A 25,879-nucleotide genomic window follows, 5' to 3' on the forward strand; every position below is an offset into this window, starting at 1 on the left:
AATCATTTAATAATTATTAACAAGATTGTAAGGTAACAAGGTACACAATTCCATATAGTTCCCACCACCAGAGTTCTGTATCCAATCCTCTCCATTGGAAGCTCCCCTATTCTTTATTTCTCTCTGGGAGGATAGACCAAAATGCTTTTTTTTTTTTTTTTTTTAATTATTTTACCAGAACACTGCTCAGCTCTGGCTTATGGTAGAAAACAGAGGAGTGAACCTGGGACTTCGGTGCCTCAGGCATGAGAGTCTCTTTGCATAACCATTATGCTATCTACCCCCACCCTTAGACCAAAATTCTTTTTTTTTCCTTTTATTTATTTTTCCTTTTGTTGCCCTTGTTGTTTTTATTGTTGTTGTAGTTAGTGTGTCATCATTGTTGGATAGGACAGAGAAACGGAGAAAGGAGGGGAAGACAGAGAAGGGGAGAGAAAGACAGACACCTGCAGACTTGTTTCACCACCTGTGAAGCGACTCATCTGCAGGTGGGGAGCTGGGGGCTCAAACCAGGATCCTTATGCTGGTCCTTAAGCTTCGTGCCACAAGCACTTAACCTGCTGCACTACCACCCAACTCCCTAGACGAAAATTCTTTATGGGGTGAAGGAGGTAGATGGTCTAGCTACTGTAATTGCTTCGCAGTTGGATGTGGATGCCAGCAGGTCTATCCCATCCCTCCAGCCTGCTTATATCTTTCCATAGTGGAATAGGGCTCTGGAGAAGTGAGGTTCTGGGACATATTGGTGAGGTCATTTTCCTAGGGAGGTCAGAATGGCATCATAGTGGCATCTTGGTGGCTGACAAACAGTAAGATAAAAAGCAAATTGTTTAATAAACAGGAATCTAAAGGTAGGAACAAAGCAAATGAAGGGTCTTCATGTGGGAAGCAGCTAGGGAATCTTTTTTATTATTATTATTACTCTTTTTAAACTCATATTAATTAAATAGTGATTTGTATGACCACAAATTAATAGGCGTGTACATAAACACCATTCCCACCACCAAAAGACTGTGTCCCATCCCACCCCCCACCCCCCCCACCCCTACCCCGTGAAGCCGGAAGTCTGTTTAGGTGTGTCCCAAAGAGCCCATGACTTTAGTAATTTTTGCCTGAGCCCAACAGCTAACATGCAGGTGGACTAAAAGTATTGTCTGAGAAGATGGTGTCAGAGTTGAGAATAGAGCTAGAAAGCTGGATTAGGGCAGAGGGTTGCTCCCAAATATGAGGAAAGTATATAAATACCATTAACTGTTATTAGCCCCATTGAGCTGAGCCAGGGCCCATATTTATTCATATTTAGCACAGGAGCTTGTGTAAACCTCTGTCTCTGTCAGTCTGAGCTCGCAGTCCATGGTCACAGCTAGAAACATTCTAGGCTGCACTCATTTCAGGACCAGTCTTCCTGGAGGTTGACCCAGTCTCTTTGGAGAGTGAGGTCAGTCCCTAGCATTGCTGCTGTACAGTGAGGACAAGGTCCTGGAAAGGCCCACAAAAGGGTGTATGATGATGTTCCTGATGGAAGTGACCAGTGATGGTGCAGAGAGGGATTTATTAGAGATCTAGGCCCAAAGCCAGCTGGTGGTGCACCTGGTTGAGTACACGTGACAGTGTGCAAGGACCCAGGTTTGAGCCCCGGCCCCACACCTTCAGGGGGAAATCTTTGCAAGTGGTGAAGCAGGGCTGCAGGTGTCTCTCTGTCTTCCTTTCTGTTTCTTCCACCTCTCTGAATTTCTGGCTATCTCTATCCCAAAAAATAGTCTTTAAATGACAGATGATAATGTTAATGGAAGCCAGAAATGTATAAAATGACTTGAAATATGATTCTCTGTTTCAGGCTTCAGCTCTGGTGGCATGGACTATGGCATGGTTGGTGGGAAGGAGACTGGAACAGAGTCTCGTTTTAAACAGTGGACCTCCATGATGGAGGGACTGCCCTCTGTAGCCACACAGGAAGCCAGTATGCACAAAAATGGTAAGTGCAAGTGGTATTTCTTTTAAGATTTGGAACTATTGTGGCCTGGGAGGCTGTGCAGCAGTTAGAGTGCCAGGCTTGCAAATATGAGGCCCAGCATTCAACCCTGGCATCACATATATCAGAGTAATACTCTGGTTCCTTCTCCTTTTCTCTAGATGCTTTGTCATTATAAATAGAACTTGGGGGTGGGGTTGAGTGTGCGTGAGGACCTAGGTATAAGCTCCCAACTGCCACAATGGAGTGCCATGCAAAACAGTTGAATTGTTGTAGCTAAGTAGATGGTATAGCAAGTAGAGCACAGGACATGCGTAAGTTTGATTTCTGACACCATATATACCAGAGTAGTTCTCTGACCAGTGTCTCTCTGTCTCTCACCCATCAAAGTTAAAGCTTTTAGGGATTAATTTCTTTTTTACTTTTATACATTATAAAGATCAGTGATACTTTTTAAAGATACCTTATCAAACACCTTGATAAAGTAGACTATAAATTATTTTTTATATTTACTTTTTCATTTTCTTTTTATTAGATATTTTATTTAGCTACCCCCTAAAGGTAGCCCAGTGGATAAAGTGTTATACTCTCAAGCATGAAGTACTGAGTGAGGTCCCAGCTTTGACCCCCCAGTATCACATATGTCAGAATAATACTCTGGTTCTCTCTCTGTCTCTCCAACCCTTTCACTAATAAGTAAATAAATATTATTTTATTTTAAAAAAAGATTTTAGGGACTTGTGGTGGCACACCTAGTAGAACATACATGTCCCCATGCACAAGGATTTAGATCCAAGCCCCCAGTCCCCTCCTGTGTGTGTGTGTGGGGGGGCTTCTCAAGCACTGCTGCAGCCCCCCCTTCTGTAAAAATGTAAAATAAAATAAGGCCTCCATGTAGTGGATTTGTCATGCAGGCACCGAGCCCCAGCAATAGCCCTGGTGACTATAAAGTTTTATTTATTTATTAACATGAGAGAACCAGGGCATCACTCTGCTACATACAGTGTTTAATCCCCAGTGTTCAATCCCTAGCATCCCACTTGCCAGAGGAATGTTCTGATTCTCCACACACATACAAATTAATATCTATTTTTATTTTGACATTTATTTAATGAGAGAGGAGAACCAGAGCATCACTATGGCACATGTGATAGAGAAATCAAACTCAAAACCTTCAAATTTTGCTCCAAAGTTTAAGACTTTAGCCACTGCACCACCTTCAAGACCATCTAGAGTTTTTTCTTAATGATTCCCTGAATTTCTGTTTTCCCTCATGATTACCGTTTGGGGGGGGGGCAGCTGAGGATTGTATATATTTCAGATCATAGCATTAATCATAGTAAAGGGGTACAAAAATCCTCAGTGGGATTCAGGGGCAGTAGCAGTGAATCTCAGTACTTGTTAGCGTAAAATACAAACAAATCAGCCAAAGAATGGAGCACACTTTATTGAGGTATAGGAGACCAGAGTAAATATATACACTATATCAATGATTTGTTCCGTTTAATCCATAAAGATGACTGATAGATCCGTATATGAGATTTGGCCTTCCCACACAGCTTCCTTGCTCTTCATGCAAGACAGCAGTTACAGACCTTGCTGTAAATATGGATTGACCCTTCATCTTTATGATTTTTTTTGTCAAGAGCTGCTCCACTGCCAGCTAAATAATTGACTTGAGTAGTTCTTTGCCACATATACAGCCCAGGTTTGAGTCCAGTGCTCACTGCACTGGCGGACGTTTCAAAGCTTAGCTGTCTTTTCCTCTGTCTCTGTCTTTCTTATATGAAAAGGTTGGCCTGGAGAAGTGAAGCCCTGACAACAGCAGAAAAGAGGAACTTGTCTATTTCTATGTAAAACAGAAGATCTTACAACTTTCCTCCAGCATTTGGTTTATTATTTGTTTCTTTTGATAGTAACTCACTTGAGCTCAACTGTACCCATGAGAGCCAAGTGTAAAACAAGTGTTGTACAGTTACCTGATAGGCCTTACTCCTGTCTGAAATTTTTCAAGCGGTTTTGCTTTTTACCACAGTATTGCTCAGCTCTGACTTGTGGTGATGGCAGTAATAGATATGTGATAGCAAATACAGAATGGAATTTGAGAGTATATCTCAAAGTTAAAATGTCTACTTGCCTTTTTAGAGTTTATTGATAATATTTTCCCCTATTATAAAGCAATCCTCAAGGTAATTGAGCTTTTCACTTTTTACTACTTTACTGTAATATGCTCTTTTTTAAACATTTTTTATTTATTTATAATTTAATATGCTGTTGAGTCTGATTTCTGTCAGTGACTCCAGAAAAGCAAAGATTTACTAACTGAGTATAAAGATAGTTTTGATAATACTCTTGCTAAGCTAAATCACAGATTTTTTTCTTCCTGCCTCCAGGGTTATTGCTGGGGCTCGGTGACTGCACTATGAATCAGCTGTTCCATTTTCTTCATTTTCTTGCCCTTGTTGTTGTTGCCATTGCTGTTGTTGTTGGATAGGACAGAATTGAGAGAGGAGGGAAGACAGAGGGGAAGAGAAAGATAGTCACTTATAGACCTGCTTTACGTGACCCCCCTGCAGGTGAGGAGCTGGGGGCTCAAAGCGTAGATCTTTAACACTGGCCTCTGCTCACTTCACACCATGTGTGCTTAGCCCACTGTATTACCAACCAGCCCCCAAACAGATTTTTTCACTTCAATTATTTATTTTTTTATTCCAGAGCACTGCTCAACTCTAGCTAATCGTAGTGCTGGATATTGAACTTGGAACTTTTGGGACATAAAAGTCTTTTTGAATAACTTGCTATATCTCTCAGGCTCCCAAACAGGCATCTTAGTCAACAGTTTACACAAATATTTTAAAATAATACCCTAGAAAAGAAAGTATTTCTTCATAAGTAAGATTAGATCAGATGGCACAATATAGAAGGTAAAGTTCACAAGAATGACCAGCTGATAGCACATCTGACAGATTGTATCTCCCTGTGCATGAGGCTGTGGGTTCAAGCCCCAGCACCACATGGTGGAGTAGTATGAGGGTATCTTTACCTCACCATTTCTCTTGCACAGTTTATTAAATTATCAGTGAAAAAAAAATTAGCTAGGGAGGCTAGTCAGTGGTAGTACCTCACAGGCTCAAGATCTTGGGTTTATTCCCGATTGCCACCAAAAAAAGAAAGAAAAAGGAGGTTGAGCAGTGATGCACCTGGTTCAGCGCACATATTACCAAACTCAAGTACCCGGGCACAAGTCCTGCTCCCCACCTATAGGGAGCTTCAGGAGCGGTGAGGCAGGTCTGCAGGTGTCCGTCTCTCCCTCCCTCCATCTCCCACTCCTCTGTCAGTTTTTTTTCTGTCATATGTAATAGAAATTAGAAAGAAGAAAAAGAAAAAAAAAAAGGGAAAAAATGGTCACCAGGAGCAGTGAATTCATAATGTAGGCACCAAGTCCCACCGATAACTCTGATAGCAAGAGAGAGAATAAAAGAAGAAAAGCATAAAAGAAAGAGGAAGGAAAGGAGAGTGAAATGATATTTCAGAATGACCAAACATTTTCAAGTAAAATTTGGTTTCAGTTGAAGCAAATTTGGAGCTTTTGACTTTTTTTTTTCCCAGCCTTGTGGCATATAAAATGCTTCAACAAAACCACTGAAAAGCTCTTGGGGAAGCAGTTACAAAGGATTTGCTGTTCTTCGTGTGTGGGGCCATGGATCCCAGAGCTACAAAGTTCACTGCTGGTCTTGTGCTAGCATAGACTCTAGGCAGGAATTCCATCTCACTGCTTTGGAATTTAAAGCAATAGCAGATGCTCTGCTTTTTTTCTCTCCAGTTTTTTCCCCTGTGTTTGCACTGCTTCTTCTAGCTAAACTGAGCCTGATCAGCACATAAGAACTTGGATGCTACTACAAAAGTGTCAGCAGAAATGTGTTGCTAGTTGTTCGGTGTTTTTTCTATTTCTTTCTCAAGCCATTGATTTAGAAGTTTTGAGGATAATGCCATGATTGATGGTTTATAAAAGTTTTATTTCGTAAGACCATGGAATTTCTTTTGTCATAGCTGGGGCTTCACTGGTCCAGACCAACATTTTTCAGATAAAGAGAAAGACACTACCATGCCTAATCTTCAACAGAGCCAGTGGGACTACTGGGCACTCGAACCTGGGTCATATGCATGGCAAAGTAAATGTCTTCCCAGGAAAGCTCTATAACTGGGCCAGACCATGTGCCTGCATCACAAATCTACTGCTCCTGGAGACCATTGTTTCTCTTTTGTTGTCCTTGTTTATCATTGTTGTTGTTATTGCTGTGATTGTTGGATAGGACAGAGAAAAATTGAGAGAGGAGGGGAAGACAGAGAGGCGGAGAGAAAGATAAACATCTGCAGACCGCTTGTGAAGCGACCCCTCTGCAGGTGGGGAGCCGGGGGTCAAACCAAAATTCTTGAGCCGGTCCTTGTGCTTCGCGCCATGTGTGCTTAACCCGCTGTACTACCGCCCAGCCCGCTGGAATTTTTTTTTTAATTAGTGGTTTAATAGATTAACAGGATTGTAAGATAACAAGGGTACAATTCCATACAAGTTCCCACCACCAGAGTTCTGTGTCCCATCCCCTCCACTAGAAGCTCCCCTATTCTTTATCCCTCTCTGGGATTATAGACCAAAATTCTTTATGGGGTGCAGGAGGTGGATGGTCTGGCTCCTGTAATTGCTTCGCAGTTGGACATGGATGTCGGCAGGTCGATCCCATACCCCCAGCCTGTTTATATCTTTCCGTAGTGGAGTAGGGCTCTGGAGAGGTGAGTTTCCAGGACACTTTGGTGAGGTCTTCTGCCCAGGGAAGTTAGATGGCATCATAGCAGCACCTACAACTTGGTGGCTGAAAGGCAGTAAGATAAAAAGCAGAACAATTTGTTTAGTAAACAGGAATCCAAAGGTAGGAATAGAGCAAATGAAATTAGGGGTCTTCGAGTAGAAGAAGGTAGGGAGTCTACTTTGGGTATGTCCCAAGGAGCAGTTTTCACCTGAGCCTGATAGCTAACATGCAGGTGGACTAAAAGTATTGTCTGGGAAGATGGTGTCAGAGTTGAGAATAGAGCTAGAAAGCTGGATTAGGGCAGAGAGTAGCTTTCCGGACCATGGAATGTTAAAACTGGAAGGGCCGTTCAAGAATGAGAATAGTGCCACATGCATAATGGGGAAACTGAGAGGCTCTGAAAGGGGAAGTGAATGAATGGTTGTGGTCATCCTGCTTATTAGGAACACATTAGCTTCAGATGGGACTTTGAATTCCAGTGCTCTTTATTCTTTTTTTTTTTTCTTTGCATGTACTTTGGAATATTGTCCATCTCCTCTGAAGAAACAAACAAGTTGTTTTCAAGCCTTCTGGATTTTCTCTTTCAGGCGCTATAGTGGCCCCTGGTAAAACCCGAGGAGGGTCACCATACAACCAATTTGATATCATCCCTGGTGACACACTGGGTGGCCATACCGGTCCTGCTGGTGATAGCTGGTTACCTGCCAAATCTCCACCAACAAATAAGATTGGAAATAAATCCAGCAATGCCAGCTGGCCTCCAGGTATTGTCTTAGAAATGCTTTGTCTAGATAATATGTTTTTTAATTGTGAATTTCAGATTCTGAGCTGTTTTTCCCACACATTTTACAATTTCATTAATTGTTTTGTTTTTTAACATTGTAAAGAGTTGCTCTTTTTAAAGTTTTTTTTCAATTGATTTAATAATTAATCAATCCCCGGCAGCACATGTACCAGAGTGATGTCTGGTTTTTTCTCTCCTGTCCATCTAATAAATAAATAAAATCTTAAAATAAATAAAGACATTTAAAAAAGTAATAATAGAATTTATTTGTTCATGAGAAAGCTAGGAGAGGAACCAGACAGCACTCTGGTACATGTGCTACCAAGAATTGAACTTGGGACCTCATGGTTGAGAATCCAATGCTTTATCCACTGTGCCACCTCCCGGGCCACTCCTAGCATGTTTCTATCTTTCCCTAGTGGGGCAAGAATTGTTTTATTTCATGTGAGACAGTTTCACATAAGAGAAACCAGTGCACTCCTTAGGTGCATGTGATGTGGGGATCAAACCTGGAACCTTAGATATGCAGGTCACTACACAATGAGCTAATACCTTACACTCAGTAATTATTTCTGACTAAACAAGTGATATGAGCAGTGAGGGAGATGGCACAGTCGTAGAATGCTAGACTTACAAGCATGAGGTACCAGGTGTGATCCCACATGCCAGAGTAACACTCTGTTTCCCCCACACACACACACACACACACATATATAAAAACAAAATCAATCAAGGCCAGTTGAACACATATTATTATGCACAAGGGCTCAGGCTCAAGCCCCCAAGCTTCACAAGTGGTGAAGTAGCATTATAGCTGTCTCTCTCTCTCTGTTCCTTCCCCTCTCTGTTTATCTCTGTCCTATCAAAGAAAACTATTAAAATTAAATGTTATTTAATAAGGCAATGCATATGATATGGTGTTCAAGGTAGTTTTCATTAGCTAGGATCTCTGTTGTGTAAATAGGAAGCTAAGTTGTATATACTTCAATGTGATACAAAGCTGTACTGGCCTAAAGATTAAAGTCACAGGCGTATAGTATCCAGGGAGAATCTACCTGCGGTCAAACACAAGATTTACAATTGCAAGGCCCCAAGTTCATATCCTAGCACTGCACATACTAGAGTGATTCTCAGGTTTTTCCTGATGAATAAAATCTATAAATAAAAATGTCACTGGAGTATAATTTACTGGTAAAAGAAAGTGACACTGGAGTTGGGACCAGGCATTCATCCCATGCTCGGATGCCTTTTAAATTGGTTCTTTGGAAATGTCCATTGAATTGTGTGGGTTTTTTTTTTTTTTTAAGATTTTATTTATTTATTAATGAGGAAGATAGGAGAGAGAGAGAGAGAGAAAAAGAACCAGGCATCACTCTGGTACGTGTGCTGCCAGGGATCAAACTTAGGGCCTCATGCTTGAAAGTCTAATGCTTTATCCACTGCACTACCTCCCAGACCATGAATTGGTTTGCTTATTAATGAAGCAAGTGTATCTGTTAGGTCTCAGATACGTAGTAGTGACTAAGATTATTTGTTTTTGCTTCTCTGTTTCCTTCATTTTGAAAAAAGTAGCCTGTTACTCAGAACCTGTAAAAAAAATTTAGTGAGGTGGTCTGAAAGGTAGCACAGTGATAAAGCTTTGGACTCTCAAGCATGAGGTCCCAAGTTCAATCCCTAGCAGCACATGTGCCAGAGTGGTGCCTGGTTCTTTCTCTCTCCGCCTATCTTTCTTATAAATAAATAAAATCTTTAAAAAGAAAAGAAAAAAAAAAGAAAATCTTAAATAGGTTTTCAAAAAAAATAGTGAAGTGAAGAGAAAACACTTGGTATACATCTTCCTAATACTTTCTACTGAACATATTTGTGCTGTGTATAGCTTCATCCTATTAGGGTAAGATCATACAGTGCCTGTTGTTCATATGTGATATGCTGTGTCCTCGTAATGATTAGGAAAACAACTTTTTTTTTGTATCAACTTTGTAACATATCATTAAACATTATTTAATTTGAACTGAGTTCATATAATAGTAATCATTTGAATTGTGGTTTCTTTTTGTTCATCTCAGGCAATTTCCACTGAAAAGAATAAAATAAATCCCTACTCTGCAATCCAGATTTTATCCTAGTTCTGGACCTTAGTAGCTCTTATGAGCACCAGACCACTTACCTGTCTTTTTATATCAAAAATAGTTTTGTATTTTCATTTTTGGGGCAACTTCTTGCCTCTAACATCTGTTCTTATTGTCTCAGAATTCCAACCAGGAGTGCCATGGAAAGGTATCCAAAATATTGACCCTGAATCTGACCCCTATGTCACCCCAGGAAGTGTGCTGGGGGGTACCGCCTCTTCTCCTATTGTAGATACTGACCACCAACTTCTGCGGGATAACACCACAGGTAAATAGATAAAATCATACCTTGTATTAAGTAAGTAGAACTTGACATGAGTTTATTCAACACCTATCATTTTCAAATTTGACAATCCATGGTTTGATTTGTCCTTGGTTCTATGTAATAATTTAAGCATAAAACACAATTTCCTCATTTATTTTTCAGATATATTTTGTTCTTTCTTCTATTGAAGGTTAAATAAAATACTTAAGGCTTCAATGGTTACACTGGCATTGATTTGCAATTTTTTCTTCTTTATCTGTTACACAAAGGGTCTAATTCTTCCCTCAACACCTCGCTGCCTTCACCTGGTGCCTGGCCCTACAGTGCCTCTGACAACTCCTTTACCAACGTTCATAGCACTTCAGGTATGAATGTGACCTGCTTGTTTCTCTTTGGTTAGCACTTTTCTGTTGGCCTTTTAACAAAAGTAATTGGTCTTTCTGCCCCTTTCTCCCCTCCCCCCCTTTCCTCCCTCTCTCTTCTCTTTCCACTAAATTAATAATTAAACTTCTTTACAAAAGAGAGAGGCCACAGCACCTCTCTTCTCTTTCCGTTATATTAATAATTAAATTTCTTTACAAAAGAGAGAGGCCACAGCACTGAAGCTCTCCACCCCCATCCCCACCCTCACCCCTGGCATAACAGGTAAACAATCTCACCAGCCCTTTGTGCTTATTTCTTAGTGACTTTTATAGATGCTAAACAGCATAGGTCAGCATAGGCGGAGACATGTCTCTTGTCCTCAAGGAGTTGCACAGCAGAATGAGGCAGTTTTAAGACACTGGTGATGTGACATATATGCAGAGGGCTGAGGGTAGTGAGAGGGCAGAGGTTATATTCTGATGACACAGATGCTTTGTTTTTAAACTGTCTTCCAAGAAAATCAAAGACCGTGGGAAGAACCATTTAATATCAGGTTGTTAATCCCAGAGTAATCAATTACAGTTTTTCTTTTCTATTTTTTTTTTTTTTTTGGGAGGGGGAGAGGAACTCTCACTTTAAGACAAAGGCTAAAGGCAGATGGCCAAGGGACCTTAATTAATCTTACAAGCAACATTTGTTGAGTTCCTTGTATTTTTTCCAGAATAGGGAATGGAAAAGTTAATGGATATAATAAAGCCTTTGAAGTTACTCACTTAACACAATGTCTTGTAGATTAGTAGACAAATCATTACTAATTGGCACCTTGATGTTGGAAAAGTTGGGCCTTAAGCCATTAAAGTCGTTAAGGTTTCTGTTCTTTGTACAGGCAAAAGCAATAAAACAAATCTTTAACCATCTACTAGGGCTCTGCAGGCTGATGGCCTTGCAAATTGTCTTTTCTTTTTCTTTCCACCAGTATTTCCACCAGCAGCAATAGTAACCTTGAATGGTAAACATTTCTTGAATACTTCTGCAAATCAGGCAGCCTTCAGTTTGAATTCATACCTCCATCAGTGTCCATATGGAGTTTCCAATCTTGACTGCATTTGATTTTTATTTTGATCCCATTTTATATGTGGAGAAACTGAAATTGAGAGCACTGGTACAGTCTGCCTCATGTCTGTACTAGTTGTAAAGGAGCCAACTCAGTATTTCATGTTTCTAACCACCATGGTTTATTATACACTAATAGGATTTCTTCCTTTCATATGGGAATTTCTTTTAACCTAACTCTGATGCTTGTAAATTGCCTGTATCTTGGGTTAATGTAGTTTTATCTTTCTCTTTACCTAAGAGACGAGCTGGAACTAAATATGTACTTACCACCCCGAATTAAATTTTCATGCAAGTCCTATGCTTAAAGTCAGTTACTCTGTCACTCTCTTTCTAGTCGATCTATTTATTTGTTTAAGGCTGTCTTTGGAGCTTCACTGCTACAGATTGACGTTTTTCAGATCAGAAGAGTGAGAGACATTATTTTTCTGAATAATACCCCCACCATCACATACTCTTAAAATCTCACTATTGGGTGCCAGGCGGTAGTGCAGCGGGTTATGCGCACATGGCGGGAAGCACAAGGATTGGCATAAAGATCCCAGTTCAAGCCCCCAGCTCCCCACCTGCACAAGTGGTGAAGCAGGTCTGCAGGTGTCTTTCTCTCCCTCTCTGTCTTCCTTGTCTCTCTCAATTTCTTTCTGTCTTATCCAACAACAACAATAGCAGTAACAAGGGCAACAGAATGGAAAAAATGGCCTCCAGGAGGAGTGGATTCGTAGAGCAGACAAAGAGCTCCTGTGATAACCCTGGAGGCAAAAAAAAAAAAAATCTCATTTACTGTGCAGATGTTCCCTCAGGCTAGTGCCAGTTCCCGCGAGAGTTGGGGCATTCAAGAGTTGGGGCATTCTCCGAGCACCTGTTCCGCCATGTTGTCCCCTCAGGCCAGTGCCAGTTCCCGCGAGAGTTAATACAATATTCTCGAGGTGCCCTTCCCAGCCAATCCTGTCCTGGCTCGTCACTCCCAGTTTTTGCCCAATAAAGCCCTTCTTCTTCCGCCCCTCCCTTGCCTGTTTTTCACATGGGTGAAGAAGGGTGCGGCCATTTCGGCTAGCTCCAAGTGGCCCAAACTGCTGCGCTCTCACCCAACTCTGAGATGCCCGCGCAAAAAAGAATTGTGTTCCCTCTCCGCTCCGAATCTCCTCTATCTTTCTTCAGCGTCGCAGCCGACACTCACTGTTTTCTCCACTTAACCTCAGTCTCCACATCCAATGATGACACCTCCCAGGTGGTTTATTCTGCAGTTATAGCTCTCATGTCCGTTAAAAGTATATAGATATATATATTCACCATGTGTTTGTTTATGAAAAAGAGGAGGGGCGAGGGGAGGACAGAGAATAAGAACCAGAGCATTTATCTGGCACATTCAGTGTCTGGGATCAAACTCTGGGCTTCATGCATGAGACTTCAACACTTTAGCCATTATACCACCTCCTAGGCTGCTATCCATTTCTTTTTCATTTTATTTGCTGTCAACTAAGTTTAGAACCTGGTTAAGCACATACATTACAGTGCACAAGGACCCAGGTTCAAGCCCCTAGTCCCCATCTGCAAGAGGAAAACTTCACAAATGGTGAAGTAGGGCTGCAGGTATTTTTCTGTCTCTTTTCCTCTCTATCTCCTCCCTTCTCAATTCCTCTCTCTCTCTCTCTCTCTGTCTCTGTCTCTCTCTCTCTTTCCCTCCAGGGTTATCTCCAGGGTTCAGTGCCTGCACTACAGCATTACAGATCCGTTGTTCCTGCAGACCTATTCCACCACTTGTGAAACAAACCCCCTGCAGGTGGGGAGCCAGGGGCTCAAACCAGGATCCTGTGTGCACTTACCTGGTGCACCACCACACCCCTCCCAATTTCTCTCTGTCTGTATCCAAATATAAACAGTAAAATAAAATTTAAAAAAGGGCTGGGGAAACAGTATAATGTTTATGCAAAAGATATATATGCCTGAGACTGAGGTCAAAGGTTCAATCTCCAGCACCACCATAAGCCAGAGCTGAGTAGTGCTCTAGTCAGCCCCCCCCCCCCCGCCCTCATCTCTTTCTCTGATTAAAATAAAATTTTTTAAAAATCTACATGGGGGGAGTCGGGCGGTAGCACAGCGGGTTAAGCGCAGGTGGCGCTAAGCACAAGGACCAGCGGAAGGATCCCGGTTCAAGCACCCGGCTCCCCACCTGCAGGGGAATCACTTCATAGGCGGTGAAGCAGGTCTGCAGGTGTCTGTCTTTCTCTCCCCCTCTCTGTCTTCCCCTCCTCTCTCCATTTCTCTCTGTCCTATCCAACAACAATGACATCAATAATAACTACAACAACAAAACAACAAGGGCAACAAAAGGAATAAATAAATAAATAAAATTTTAAAAAAATCTACATGGGGGACCAGGTGGTGGCACACCTGCTTAAACACACATGTTACAGTGCACAAGGACCTGGGTTCAAGCCCCCGTCCCCACTTGCAGGAGGGAAGCTTCCTGAATGGTGAAGCAGGGCTGCAGGTGTCTCCCTCTATTTCCTCTCGATTTCTGGCTGTCTCTATCCAACAAATAAAGATTAAAAAATAAAAAATAATCATTAAAAAATCTACATGTTCAGTATATTATAAAACCCCTTGATTGATCTAAGGTAAATAGTCTTTTCCTAATTAAGAAAAAAAGTAAGCCTACCTTTATTTTTATTTATTATTTTAATTTTTCATTTTTTTATTGCCACCAGCATTAACGCTGGAGCTTGGTGCCTGCATTATGAATCTATTGCTTCCAGTGGCCTTTTTTTTTTTTTTTAATTAGATAGAGACAGAAATTGAGAAAAGATAGGAAGGTAGAAAGAGGGAGAGAAAGATAGATACCTACAGTCCTACTTCACTGCTCATGAAACGACCGCCCTGCAGGTGGGGAACTGGGAATCGAATCCTGGTCCTTATGCACTTAACCAGGTATGTCACTGCCCAGCCCCCTAAACCTGCCTTTATAGTCTCTCCTACCTATCTGGCCCTGGGAAACATTGTTAGTGAACATGGAGGAAAAACATACTTGATACATACAGGCATATATTGAACACATAGGAAGTTGCCTCAGACAACCAATTCTTTTGATTATGTGTTCTGTCTTCGCACCAGTCTTGAAGTTCTTAAGAATAACTGTTTAGGGAGTCGGGTGGTAGCGCAGCGGGTAAAGCGCAGGTGGCGCAAAGCACAAGGACCAGCTTAAGGATCCCAGTTCGAGCCCCCGGCTCCCCACCTGCAGGAGAGTCGCTTCACAAGCGGTGAAGCAGGTCTGCAGGTGTCTGTCTTCCCCTCCTCTCCATTTCTCTCTGTCCTATCCAACAACGACAACAACAATAATAACTACAACAACAAAACAACAAGGGCAACAAAAGGGAATAAGTAAATAAATAAATAAATATTTTAAAAAATAAGAATAACTATTTATCGAGCCCCAGGCTCCCCACCTGCAGGGGAATCCCTTCACAGGCGGTGAAGCATGTCTGCAGGTATCTTTCTCTCCCCCTCTCGGTCTTCCCTTCCTATCTCCATTTCTCTCTGTCCTATCCAACAAGGACGACATCAGTAACAACAACAGTAAAAACTATAACAATAAAACAACAAGGGCAACAAAAGGGAATAAATAAATATTTTTTAAAAATGAATAACTTTGGGAGTCGGGCAGTAGCGCAGTGAGCTAAGCACATGTGGCGCAAAGCACAAGGACTGGCGTAAGGAGCCCGGTTCGAGCCCCTGGCTCCCCACCTGCAGGGGAGTCTCTTCACAGGCGGTGAAGCAGGTCTGCAGGTGTCTATCTTTCTCTCCCCTTCTCTGTCTTCCCCTTCTCTCTCCATTTCTCTCTGTCCTATCCAACAACAACAACGACATCAATAACAACAATAATAACTACAACAATACAACAAGGGCAACAAAAGGAAATAAATAAATATAAAAATAAAAAATGAATAACTTTATATTACCTACAGCACTGATAGCATATTGTTGTTGTTATTGATGTTGTCATCGTTAGATAGGACAGAGAGAGATGGGGAGTTCAGAGAGATGGAGAGAAAGATGAACAACTGCAGACCTGCTTCACCGCCTGTGAAACGACTTCCCTGCAGGCTGGGAGCCGGGGGCTCGAACCAGGATTTTTTTGTCACATCTGTTAAGATTAATGACTGGAGCCAGGCGGTGGTGCACCCAGTTGAGTGCACATGTTATAGTGCACAAGGGCCTAGGTTCAAGCCCTGCTCCCCTCCTACAGGGGAGAAGCTTTATGAGCAGTGAAGCAGTGCTGCAGGTGTCTCTCCTTCTCAATCTCCCTCTTCCTCTTGATTTCTACTTCTAGTCAGTAAATAATAAATACGCAAGATATTTTTAATGATTTCAGCCATTTGTACTTTCTAGTTGTTTAGCAAAGAGAGCAGGAAGACATAGTCATCTTATTAAATCTTTAATTCAGGTAGCTGTGTGTTACCATGTGCAAGACTCTGGGTTCAAACTCTGGCATAAGACAGAGTTCTGTGAATGATGAAGTGATGTTATAGTATCTCTTTCTCTCTCTCCCTCTTGTCTTGTCTCTGTCTAAAAAATGGAAGATAATAAAATTAATCTTTAATTCATTTGTTAATTTGTCAGGTCAGAGAAGTAGTCATTGACATTTTTGTATTTAATAAGTCCACAGAACTTTTGATTAGTGACTTAGTAAAGTTATACAATAATAAAAGATTGCAAGTGTATAGTTCCATGCTGTATCCTCCTTCAGCCTCACATATGAGAGAACAGAACACCACTCTGCCTGGCATTTGTGGTGCCAAGAAGTGAAAACCCAAGAAGCTCAGGCATGCAGATCTGATTTTCTGAGCCACCATCTGAGCCACACTGTTATATTCTTAAAATGTGTACTTACAGTTTTTAGACTGTCAGTGCATTTATCAGTATGTACATAAAGCTTGTGTGATAATAAAAATGACCCACCTAACCCTTTTCCTTCCTTGATTTTCTCTCATTTTATAGCAAAGTTCCCTGATTACAAATCAACATGGTCCCCAGACCCCATAGGACACAACCCCACTCATCTCTCCAACAAGATGTGGAAAAACCATATTTCCTCAAGGAACACTACACCGCTGCCCCGCCCACCTCCTGGTCTGACCAACCCCAAACCATCATCTCCCTGGAGCAGCACAGCACCCCGATCAGTCAGGGGGTGGGGGACACAGGACTCACGGCTTACCTCTGGTGAGAAGGATTCGCCTAAAGGATTGTACAAAACCCCAGGGGTCTATCTTAGCACAAATGGTGGAGATGTGATCTAGAGAGGAAGTCGTAGTTGTTTGCTGGAGAATAAAAAGGTGTCTTGAGTATGGAAATTTGCAGTCAGTATAAGCAAAGGCACCCAAGAAACCCCCAAAGGATAAAGATAAAAAAGATAAAAAAGAGCAAAATGAGCTTAAAAGAGAAGATAGTTTACGGAAGGAGCAGAGAAACGTGGGCCATATCAAAGTTTTCTCACTCGGGGATTTCTTAAGTTTTTGACTGCTCTTCCTAATTATTTTTACTGTCGTTTTATAGCCTCTACCTGGAGTGATGGTGGTTCGGTTCGTCCTAGTTACTGGCTGGTCCTTCATAATCTCACTCCACAGGTAATCACCTTTCCTTGTAATGTGATTTGATTGTTGTAAAAGAGGGAAACTCAAAGGTGTTGAGGTTGACAGATAGAAAGCCTCCCTTTTTTCCTGATAGCCACAGGATGTCCAGTCTGTAGGACTGCTCTGCCCAGCCAAGACTCAAAGCCCATCCTGCAGGGGTCTGTTGGTCACTCATCCTCATACATAGCACATGTAGTTTTAACTTAGATGAGGCAGTATTATCTGGTGAGTGTTTCTGAATAGAGATAACACACTGATATAGACCTGCCTGTGAGGATCTAGAACCCTGTGAAAAAGGAATATTAAAGTGTCTTAACACTACATAAAAAAATTAAGCTAGTGGCCTGGGAAGTTGTGCACGTGATTAAGCACAGACCTGGACCCCGGTCCCCACCTTCAGCAGAGACACTTCCCAAGTGGTGAAGCAGGTCTGCAGGTGGATTTTCCTCCCTTCCCTCTTTCAATTTCTCTCTATCCTATCAAATAAAAAATAATAATAGGGGGTCAGGTGGTGGTGCAGCAGGTTAAGTGCACATGGCGCGAAGCGCAGGGACCAGTGTAGAGATCTGGCTTCGAGACCCTGGCTCCCCACCTGCAAGGGGGGTCGCTTCACAGGTGGTGAAGCAGGTCTGCAGGTGTCTGTCTTTCTCTCCCCCTCTCTGTCTTCCCCTCCTCTCTCCATTTCTTTCTGTCCTATCAAACAACAATAACAATAGTATTAATAATAACAATAACAACGACAAAACAACAAGGGCAACAAAAGGGGAAAAAATGGCCTCCAGGAGCAGTGGATTTGTGGTGCAGGCACCAAGCCCCAGCATTAACCCTGGTGGCAAAAATAATAATAATAATGACAAAAAATGGCCACCAGGAACAGTGAATTCGTTGTGCCTGCACCAAGCCCCAGCAGTTGGAAACAAAATAAATAAAAATAAAAAGGTAACCTATTTTTGTATTAGCCAGCCAACAAGATTAGACACTCAGTATTACTTCTGCTACATCTCTGCAGTAGGATTGTGTCACTTTTATAGCTTACATCCCACATGATCCTTTTAATTTTTCATTTGTTGATCCTCTTGTATATACATGGCACAACTAATTTGCTCTCATCAGACTGCGGCCGCTGGGTTGTTTGATTGTAGTAGCATGTGATTTGGACTCAGCTATCCTCCTTTTCACGTTATTTAAGTTGATAGCTGACTTACTTATAACACATTAGCTTAAACTCTCAAATGAGTGTCCTTTGAACCTTTCAAAAATCAAGCCCTGGCCCTTCCTCTGAACTGAATAGCACAACCTTCACAACACCTTGTTAAAAGTCAATTAGGTCTCTCTCCTTTTCACACATAGAATGAATTGCCTGGCATTTAATTAATAAATGAATTTGTGCATATTCTACTAAGCCAGCATTTTCCAGAGTGTCCCCATGGGATATTAATAAGTCTCTCACCTAAAGTATTTGGATTATGTACCTGATTAAAGAAAATTAAGCAGTTTCTTCACAGTGAGACACTTCCAGGACTTTAATATCCTAATTTGTATTATGATACTCTGTGGAGAAATACAGCTTCTCCTCAGATATCTCGCCCTAGGAACCCATTTCTGGGAGTAAATGCAGGATTAGTGAAGCAAACAGGGCTGTTCTGGGTCAGCCGGAGCTAACCTGGGCAAGCTGACTGACTCACTTCTGCTTCATCATATATATATATGAAATATATTTATGATGCATATGAGGATCAACTATGTTTGTATTTGAAAGAGCTGGGTTATGTTTCAAAAACTTAAAACTTAAAATTGAGTCTGTTCTTCACCATAGTTTAAAGGAAGGTTATATGGAGAAATCATTTACTTTTCATCACCTAAAATTTGCTTAGAGAACATCTATCCTGAAAAGTCACTTGTGACAAAAACATATGTGCTTATGTGTAGTAGGTTGTCACCCATAATGTTAAAGAGTCACTTCCCCAGTCATTTTGTGCAATGAGCTCTGGTGAAACTGCCAGTTTCCCTCCTGCAGTGTTTCCAGGGTAAAACCACAGAATATTTACACTGCTGTTGCCAGTAGCGTATTTTAAGGCTATTCTAGTAGTAGTCTGCTTCTCTCCCGAAAGAAATGAAGTCCACATTTAACTAAGCAATTTCAGTAAGCCTAATGAAGATCTTTATCCAGATAAATCATTGTGAATAGAGTTTGTTAATCCCAAATCACAGGTATGGGAAGCTAACCCTAATCCCTGACCATCTTAGTGGTGCCAGCAAGTATAAGTTGAGTATTTTCAGCTTTTGCCCAACTTGGTTAAAGGCACATAGAGAAATTGATAGAGGAGACTAGAGGATGACTCCCCTAGTGGAGTGCACACTTGGCCGTGCACACAGGCATCTGGGTTTGAGTCACTGGCTGCCTTATGGATCACTACTGTAGTGCCCCTCCTTCCCTCCTTCCCTCATCCTTAACTTAAAAGGGCGGGGGGGGGGGGGGGCTGGGTGGTAGCGCAGCAGATTAAGTGCACATGGCGCAAAGTGCAAGGACCGGAGCAAGGTTCAAGCCCCCAGCTCCCCACCTGCAGGGGAGTCGCTTCACAAGCAAGAAGTGGGTCTGCAGATGTCTTATCTTTCTCTCCCCCTCTGTCTTCCCCTCCTCTCTCCATTTCTCTCTGTCCTATCTAACAACAATGACAGTAATAACAACAATAATAACAACAACAGTGATAAAGAACAAAGTCAACAAAAGGGAAAAGATGGCCTCCAGGAACAATGGATTGGTAGTGCAGGCACCCAACCCCAGTGATAACCCTGGAGGCAAAGAAAAAAAAAAGGGCAAGAGGGCTGGGCTGGGTTGCAGTGTGCTGGGTAGAGCATGCACATTAACCATCAGCCTGGATGCAGGCTCAAGCCGCTGCTCCCCTCCTACAGCAGGAAGCTTCATGAGCGGTGAGAAATCCTAGTCTTACCTTGAGTTGGAGTCTGAGGCATCAGAATAGTCTGAGCTGAATTAGTCATCAATGTTCTGAATTAATCAGGTGATTGTAAGTGTCACTTCTCTCCATCACCGCTTCCCCCCTCCCTCCCTCCCTCCCTCCCTTCCTCCTTTCTTCCCTTTCTCCCTCCCTTCCTCCCTTCCTTCCTTCCTTCCTTCCTTCCTTCCTTCTTTCCTTCCTTCCTTCCTTGAGAGCTGGGGAGTCCAGGGCCTTGCAAATTGCCCGATCCTCAGCCAAACCTTTCCATTCCATGTACTTAGTAGCAGAGGGACAGACACCAAAGCACTGCAACATCATTCTTGAAGCTCCCTTTGGTGGTGTTTGGGTGCTTCTTAAGTGGTGCTGGGCATGTGCTCTGCAAATATGCACAATGAAGTGTGTGTTTTACCTTCTGAGCTATCTCCTGGCCCATCAGTGCTTCCTTTCTTTTCCTTTCCTTTCCTTTCTTAAATTTTATTTACATTGATAGTACAGAGAGAAATTGAGAAACGGGAAGAGAAGAGAGAGAGAGACACTGCTTTACCACTAGTGATGCTTCCTCCCTGCAGGTAGGGACCAGGCCCTTGCACATTGTATCATGTCTGAGCTTAACCTGTGTGCCACCCCCCAATCCCCAGGGCTTCCTTAATTGTGTCTTTCTTTTTCAGTTCTTTGTGAGATTGTTAACTGGACAGGTGGAACAATAATTCATTCCTAATGATGCTGAAGACTTTACATGTCTTCTTAAGTTCTTGTTTGGGTATGATTTTATTTCTGCCATTTAAGACTGCCAATCAGTACATATTCATTTGTTTAACTCGTAAGGGAAAACAGACTACAATGCTGAGTTATATACTTTCATCTTCAGCTATATTTGCACAGTCTTTTTTATTTGTAAAAATTTGCCTCTAAAGGGCCTTGGAGATGATGCAGTAGATAGAGCTTTGGACTCTCAAGCATGAGGTCCTAAGTTTAATCCCTTGCATCTCATGTGTCATAGTGATGTTCTGGTTAGACCTCCCCATCTCATTAAAAGATAAATCTTTTTTAAAAATCTGTTGCCTTTAAAACCTCTATATTTAATGTTATCTTTCCCTGGTTTGAGTTCTTTATCTTTCCGAGTACTGCTTCTCTTATTTACTAGCCAGAAGTACCTTTCATTGTCAAATACAAGGCAAACCACTTCCCTTTCATAACTCCTCTCCAGTGTCTTATCTTATGAATGTCATTGCTCCTTAGATTGATGGGTCAACCTTGAGAACCATCTGCATGCAGCATGGCCCACTGCTGACATTCCATCTGAACCTAACCCAGGGCACTGCCCTGATCCGATACAGCACCAAACAGGAGGCAGCCAAGGCCCAAACCGCACTGCACATGTGAGTACCCATCCTCCACTCATGGAGACAAACATACAGAAAAGCTGTACATGTGAGTATTCTGGCACCTGCTTAGTTAGACTGAGGGACCTGAGAACAGGTAGAAAAATGGCATCGTAAGGTGGAAGTAGATAGCATAATGGTTATGCAAACAGACTGTCAAGCCTGAGGCTTCAAAGCCCCAGGCTCAGTCCCCTGCACCACCATAAAACAGAGCTGATCAGTGCTTTACTTTTCATCACCTGAAATTTGCTTAGAGAATATCTATCCTGAAAAGGATAGATCACTTGTGATTTTTAATCACTTGTAATTCAAAAAAGAAAGAAAAATGACATCACTGCATCAGCAATCACTTGGGTGCTAAGGATGATTGATCTTTCCTAGCTATCAAACATGATGGCATAGCCAAACGTTTGTGTGTGTGTGTGTGTGTGTGTGTGTGTGTGTGTGTGTGTGTGTGTGTGTGTCACAGTCCCAAAAAGTAAGGGATTTCTGCGGTAGTGAGTATTGCTACTGTGCTAAAGACTATTAAACAAAGGTAGTATTTATGAAACTACAGCATTGTTAGTGCTATTGCTTTTTGTAAGAAGATCTGTTTGCCTGTACAGGCTTATTTGAGTGATGATGGAGTATTGTGGGTCTTGCTGGCAAGTTGAGGTTCTCTCTGAAGTAGGTGGGACTGGATCAGATTTTGACCACCTCCCTCTGAACTTCAGTCACACAAATGCCACAACAGAAAACTACACCCAGGTTGAGCTCGTGATGGTGTCACGTGGGCTCTCAGCCTGACATAGGTATCAGGGCCTGAATCACCTTAGTGTGCTGTTCTTTTTTTTTTTTTTTTTTTTTTTTGTTAAGCCTCTGATGGGTGGGGGAAATGCCATTTTTATGACATCAAAATTCAATATACCAAGGGGAAATTAATCTGGTATTTTCTTTCCTTCTTTGGATAGCTTGAATTTCTTGATATGTGATTACTTTAAGTCAGAACTTCTCAGTCACCTATCAGTGTGATGAAAAATGTAGACTCTTACTCAGTATACTCATAGATCTGGGGTGGGGCCTGTGGCCTTGCGTTCCGTGAAGCATCCTGAGCAGCCCAGGTGATGGCGCAGTGGATAAAGCCTTGAAGACCTAAGCAGGAGATCTTGAGCTCCATTCTTGGCATCAGATGTACTAGAGTGGTGCCTTGGTACTATCCCTCTAATTAAAAATAAAATATTTATAATAAGAGAAAACACAAAAGCCACTTGCCAGAGGACCAAATTTTGTATATCAAGAACTCAGAATAGGGCTGGTGAGACAGCACAATGGTTAGGCAAAGAACCTTTCGTGCCTGAGGCTCTAAGATCCCGGGTTTAATCCCCAGCGCCACCATACAACAATCAAAAAACAAGAATAACACAATAATCAGTCCTGTGTGTGCACTTCCCTGCAATCCATGCCTCTTTCCTTGTCCTTCCAGGTGTGTGTTGGGAAACACTACCATCCTGGCTGAGTTTGCCACTGATGATGAAGTTAGTCGCTTTCTGGCACAAGCTCAGCCCCCTACACCTACAGCAACGCCGAGCGCACCCACAGCAGGTTGGCAGTCGCTGGAGACCAGCCAGACCCAGTCTGATCCCGTGGGACCTGCTCTGAATCTGTTTGGCGGGTCCACAGGGCTCGGGCAGTGGAGCAGCAGTGCTAGTGGCAGCAGCGGAGCCGATCTTGCTGGCGCTTCCTTGTGGGGGCCCCCAAACTATTCTTCTAGCTTGTGGGGAGTCCCCACTGTGGAAGACCCCCACAGGATGGGCAGCCCTGCTCCTTTACTACCTGGTGACCTTCTGGGAGGAGGGTCGGATTCAATCTGAACTTAGAACTTTCAACTCTGACCTCGTGACCTTTTTTGGAACAGCAGCAGCACTAACTTGACCTTTTCGTTTTTTTTTTCAACTTGCAATAAATACATTTTTAAAAGGAAAAAAGAAAACGGAGAGAGGAAAAAAAAAGGTGGGTCATTGACAGACTGTCTGAGCACATAGTTGCCTCCCTTACAACTTCAGTTTTTTCGTTTGGAATATGAATCCAAAAAGAGAACATATCACTCTTGAAATACTTGAATCATGAACGCCAACCTAGAAAGACAATGTGAAGCAAGTACACATACCATTTAAATTTAAACACAAAAAAAAAATTTAAAAAAATTAGTTTCTAGTTTTTCACTTTTTTCATGTTATATGGAAGTTGTTGCTAAGAAACATATATACTGAAAAAAAATAGCTTTTTAACTTTGTTTGCACTGGGTGTGTTTCCGTCCTTAGGTCTACCATGTTTGGGAGGGAGGGGAATTCAAAAGAATTGTTGGGGTGGGGGGAGGGAAGACTTGACGGAGCCTCACTTTAAAAACAAAAAAACAAAAAATCTTTAAAAAAAAAAAAAGGAAAAATTTGTGATTGGCTGGTTGATAAATACCAGTGTGTTCTGGCACATGTAACTGCCCAGGCATGCTCGTTCTTGTCTGTGTGTGCACGTGTGTTCATGTGCATTTGAGTGCGTCCTTCTCTGTGTGTGTGTGTGAAAGAGAGAGAGAGAGAGACTGTGTCCTCCTCCTTCCCTACACTGACTTCTCCGAAAGCTGCATTGCTAACAGTCTGCAGGCTGGCTGGCCGGCCATCTGCTTCTTCTTTTATTCTTTTTTAACTATGAGAACACACCTATGGGGGGAGCCCCTGCTACTGAAGCAACTCTGTTGGGCTGCATTTAAGATGTACAGAGAGTTTTTTAAATGATTAAAGCAGGAAGCTCCTTTACATTTGCAAACCTGCCCCAGTGCTGAGTTTTCTCTAGCTCTTTCTTTCGACCTAGCAGCAGAGTGGAGCACTGCCAAGTCCAAAAAACTTAGGAGAGCAGGAGGTACCTCTTGGAGCAACCGTGTGTTTACTTTTTTCTGGTTGTTGTTGTTTTTTCTTTTTTTATTTAAATGAATGGCCCTTGGGTACACCTATATCCCTGTTAAGTGTCCTACAAACCTTTCTGTTAGTTTGAGTGGGAACAGACGATAAAGCAGTTATTATTTATGCGGTGTCCCAGAAGCAGAACAGCTGCGCTCCCCCTTTTTATGTAATCAGGTATGAGATGCTCATCAGAAAGTCAGGTTAATACTGAATCAGATATTTCTATTGGTCCTCTTTTTTTCATTTGATGGAAACAGAAACAAGCCGGAAGCAGTCTCCTGGTGGCATCTGCAGCTCCTCCCTCTCTGCTCCTCTCTTGCTGAGTGTTACCTGTGCCAGGCCTCGGCGTGTTACAGCACCAGGCCATCACTGACAGAAACGTTTACTTAACGAATGTTCTTAAACCAGTGTGTACTTCAAGCGTTTCCTTTTGTTTCTGTGTTGTGTATTTCCTGTGTATGTGGTTTTGCTTAGGCAGGTATAACTTAGCAAAGACTTTTAAGTATTGCACCTTTTTTGGTTTTGACCTCTTTTTTTCTTTTTTTCCTTGTAATGTTGCTTTTTAAAAAAAAAAAAACTTTGGTATTTAAAGACTTTTTTTTTAAGCATCATGTAATAGTACTCTGGGCCGAATGGGGGGCAACTTTTAATCCACAGTTATCACCAACATGTATGTACTTATGTTGGAATCAAAATGTATCAAAACTGCTTTTTGTGAAGAGAGTTACAGCAGCCCTAAAGGGGTTTCCCTTTCTACAAAGCAGATGGCTGGTGGGTGGGTGGGTGGGGTGGGGGGAGGGGCGTGTGCCGGTAATGTGCTAGCACTTGTGTGGACATCCCAGTCTGCATTATACTGTTTAACATAAAGTGCCGACATTCTGTACCAGCAAATACCTGCCCATTCCAACCCTTGGTGGGAGCAGACCTCTACTGTCCTCCATAACTTGCTGCTAGTGAGGACAAGGGAGTTTTTCTTTCTTTAGCATCTTCAGTGAAGGATACAACAATGCCTAATGTATTTGACTTTTTTGCTTCTGTCTGTGTGTGTTGGGTGTGTGAGTGGGTGGGTGGGTGGGTATATATAGGAAAAGGCAAAAACATTGTATTTACATCTAAGTGGTTTTGTGAGACAGAGTATGGGAATTCTGTAGACCTCTCGGCTTACCCTTTTCATTATAAACCCAGCCTCAAAAGAGATTGACGTGTAATTCAAGGGAGGGCTTATGAGCCCTTTGTGGGTAGGATGGTCAGACTTGAGATTCTACCATTGGTTTGGTCTCATTGAATGCCTTGTAGAAAACTAACTGTGCCCTCCTCCTGCTCTCTGGTTTTCATCACCACCATGCCCCTTCCAACCCTGTTCATGGACAAAGTATCTCCTTCCAGCCCCACTGACTGCTCTCTGTATGAACCTCCAAGGAAAGAGCAGCTGTGTCCAGACATTTACAAAAGGCAAAATCTTAGTGTCCCTGGACCAGGAGCATGTTCTGAAGCTCCCTTGAGCCAGAGGTGACCCTGTCCACTGCCGCTCTTGATTCCTTGCTGT

General features: G+C 42.2%; 1 protein-coding gene across 10 annotated transcripts in view; it reads left to right on the plus strand.

Annotated features, from left to right (window-relative positions):
* Nucleotides 1-25,409, plus strand: part of TNRC6B (trinucleotide repeat containing adaptor 6B) — a 289,108-nt gene extending 263,699 nt beyond the window's left edge. For 9 of the 10 annotated variants that reach the window (XM_060189011.1, XM_060189007.1, XM_060189008.1 and 6 more), the window contains 8 exons: nt 1,838-1,975; nt 7,365-7,541; nt 9,812-9,958; nt 10,225-10,320; nt 16,427-16,651; nt 16,985-17,055; nt 21,258-21,397; nt 22,863-25,408. In XM_060189011.1, the coding sequence (XP_060044994.1) occupies nt 1,838-1,975; nt 7,365-7,541; nt 9,812-9,958; nt 10,225-10,320; nt 16,427-16,651; nt 16,985-17,055; nt 21,258-21,397; nt 22,863-23,250 (1,382 nt within the window). In that variant the 3' untranslated portion in view covers nt 23,251-25,408. Of the gene's footprint in view, nt 1-1,837; nt 1,976-7,364; nt 7,542-9,811; nt 9,959-10,224; nt 10,321-16,426; nt 16,652-16,984; nt 17,056-21,257; nt 21,398-22,862 lie in introns of all 10 variants that reach the window. The other variant, XM_060189010.1, reaches the window with a different exon arrangement.
* Nucleotides 25,410-25,879: the final 470 nt, after the last annotated feature.

This window comes from Erinaceus europaeus, chromosome 4 (genome assembly GCF_950295315.1).
Source record: "Erinaceus europaeus chromosome 4, mEriEur2.1, whole genome shotgun sequence".
NCBI classification, from domain to species: Eukaryota; Metazoa; Chordata; class Mammalia; order Eulipotyphla; family Erinaceidae; genus Erinaceus; species Erinaceus europaeus.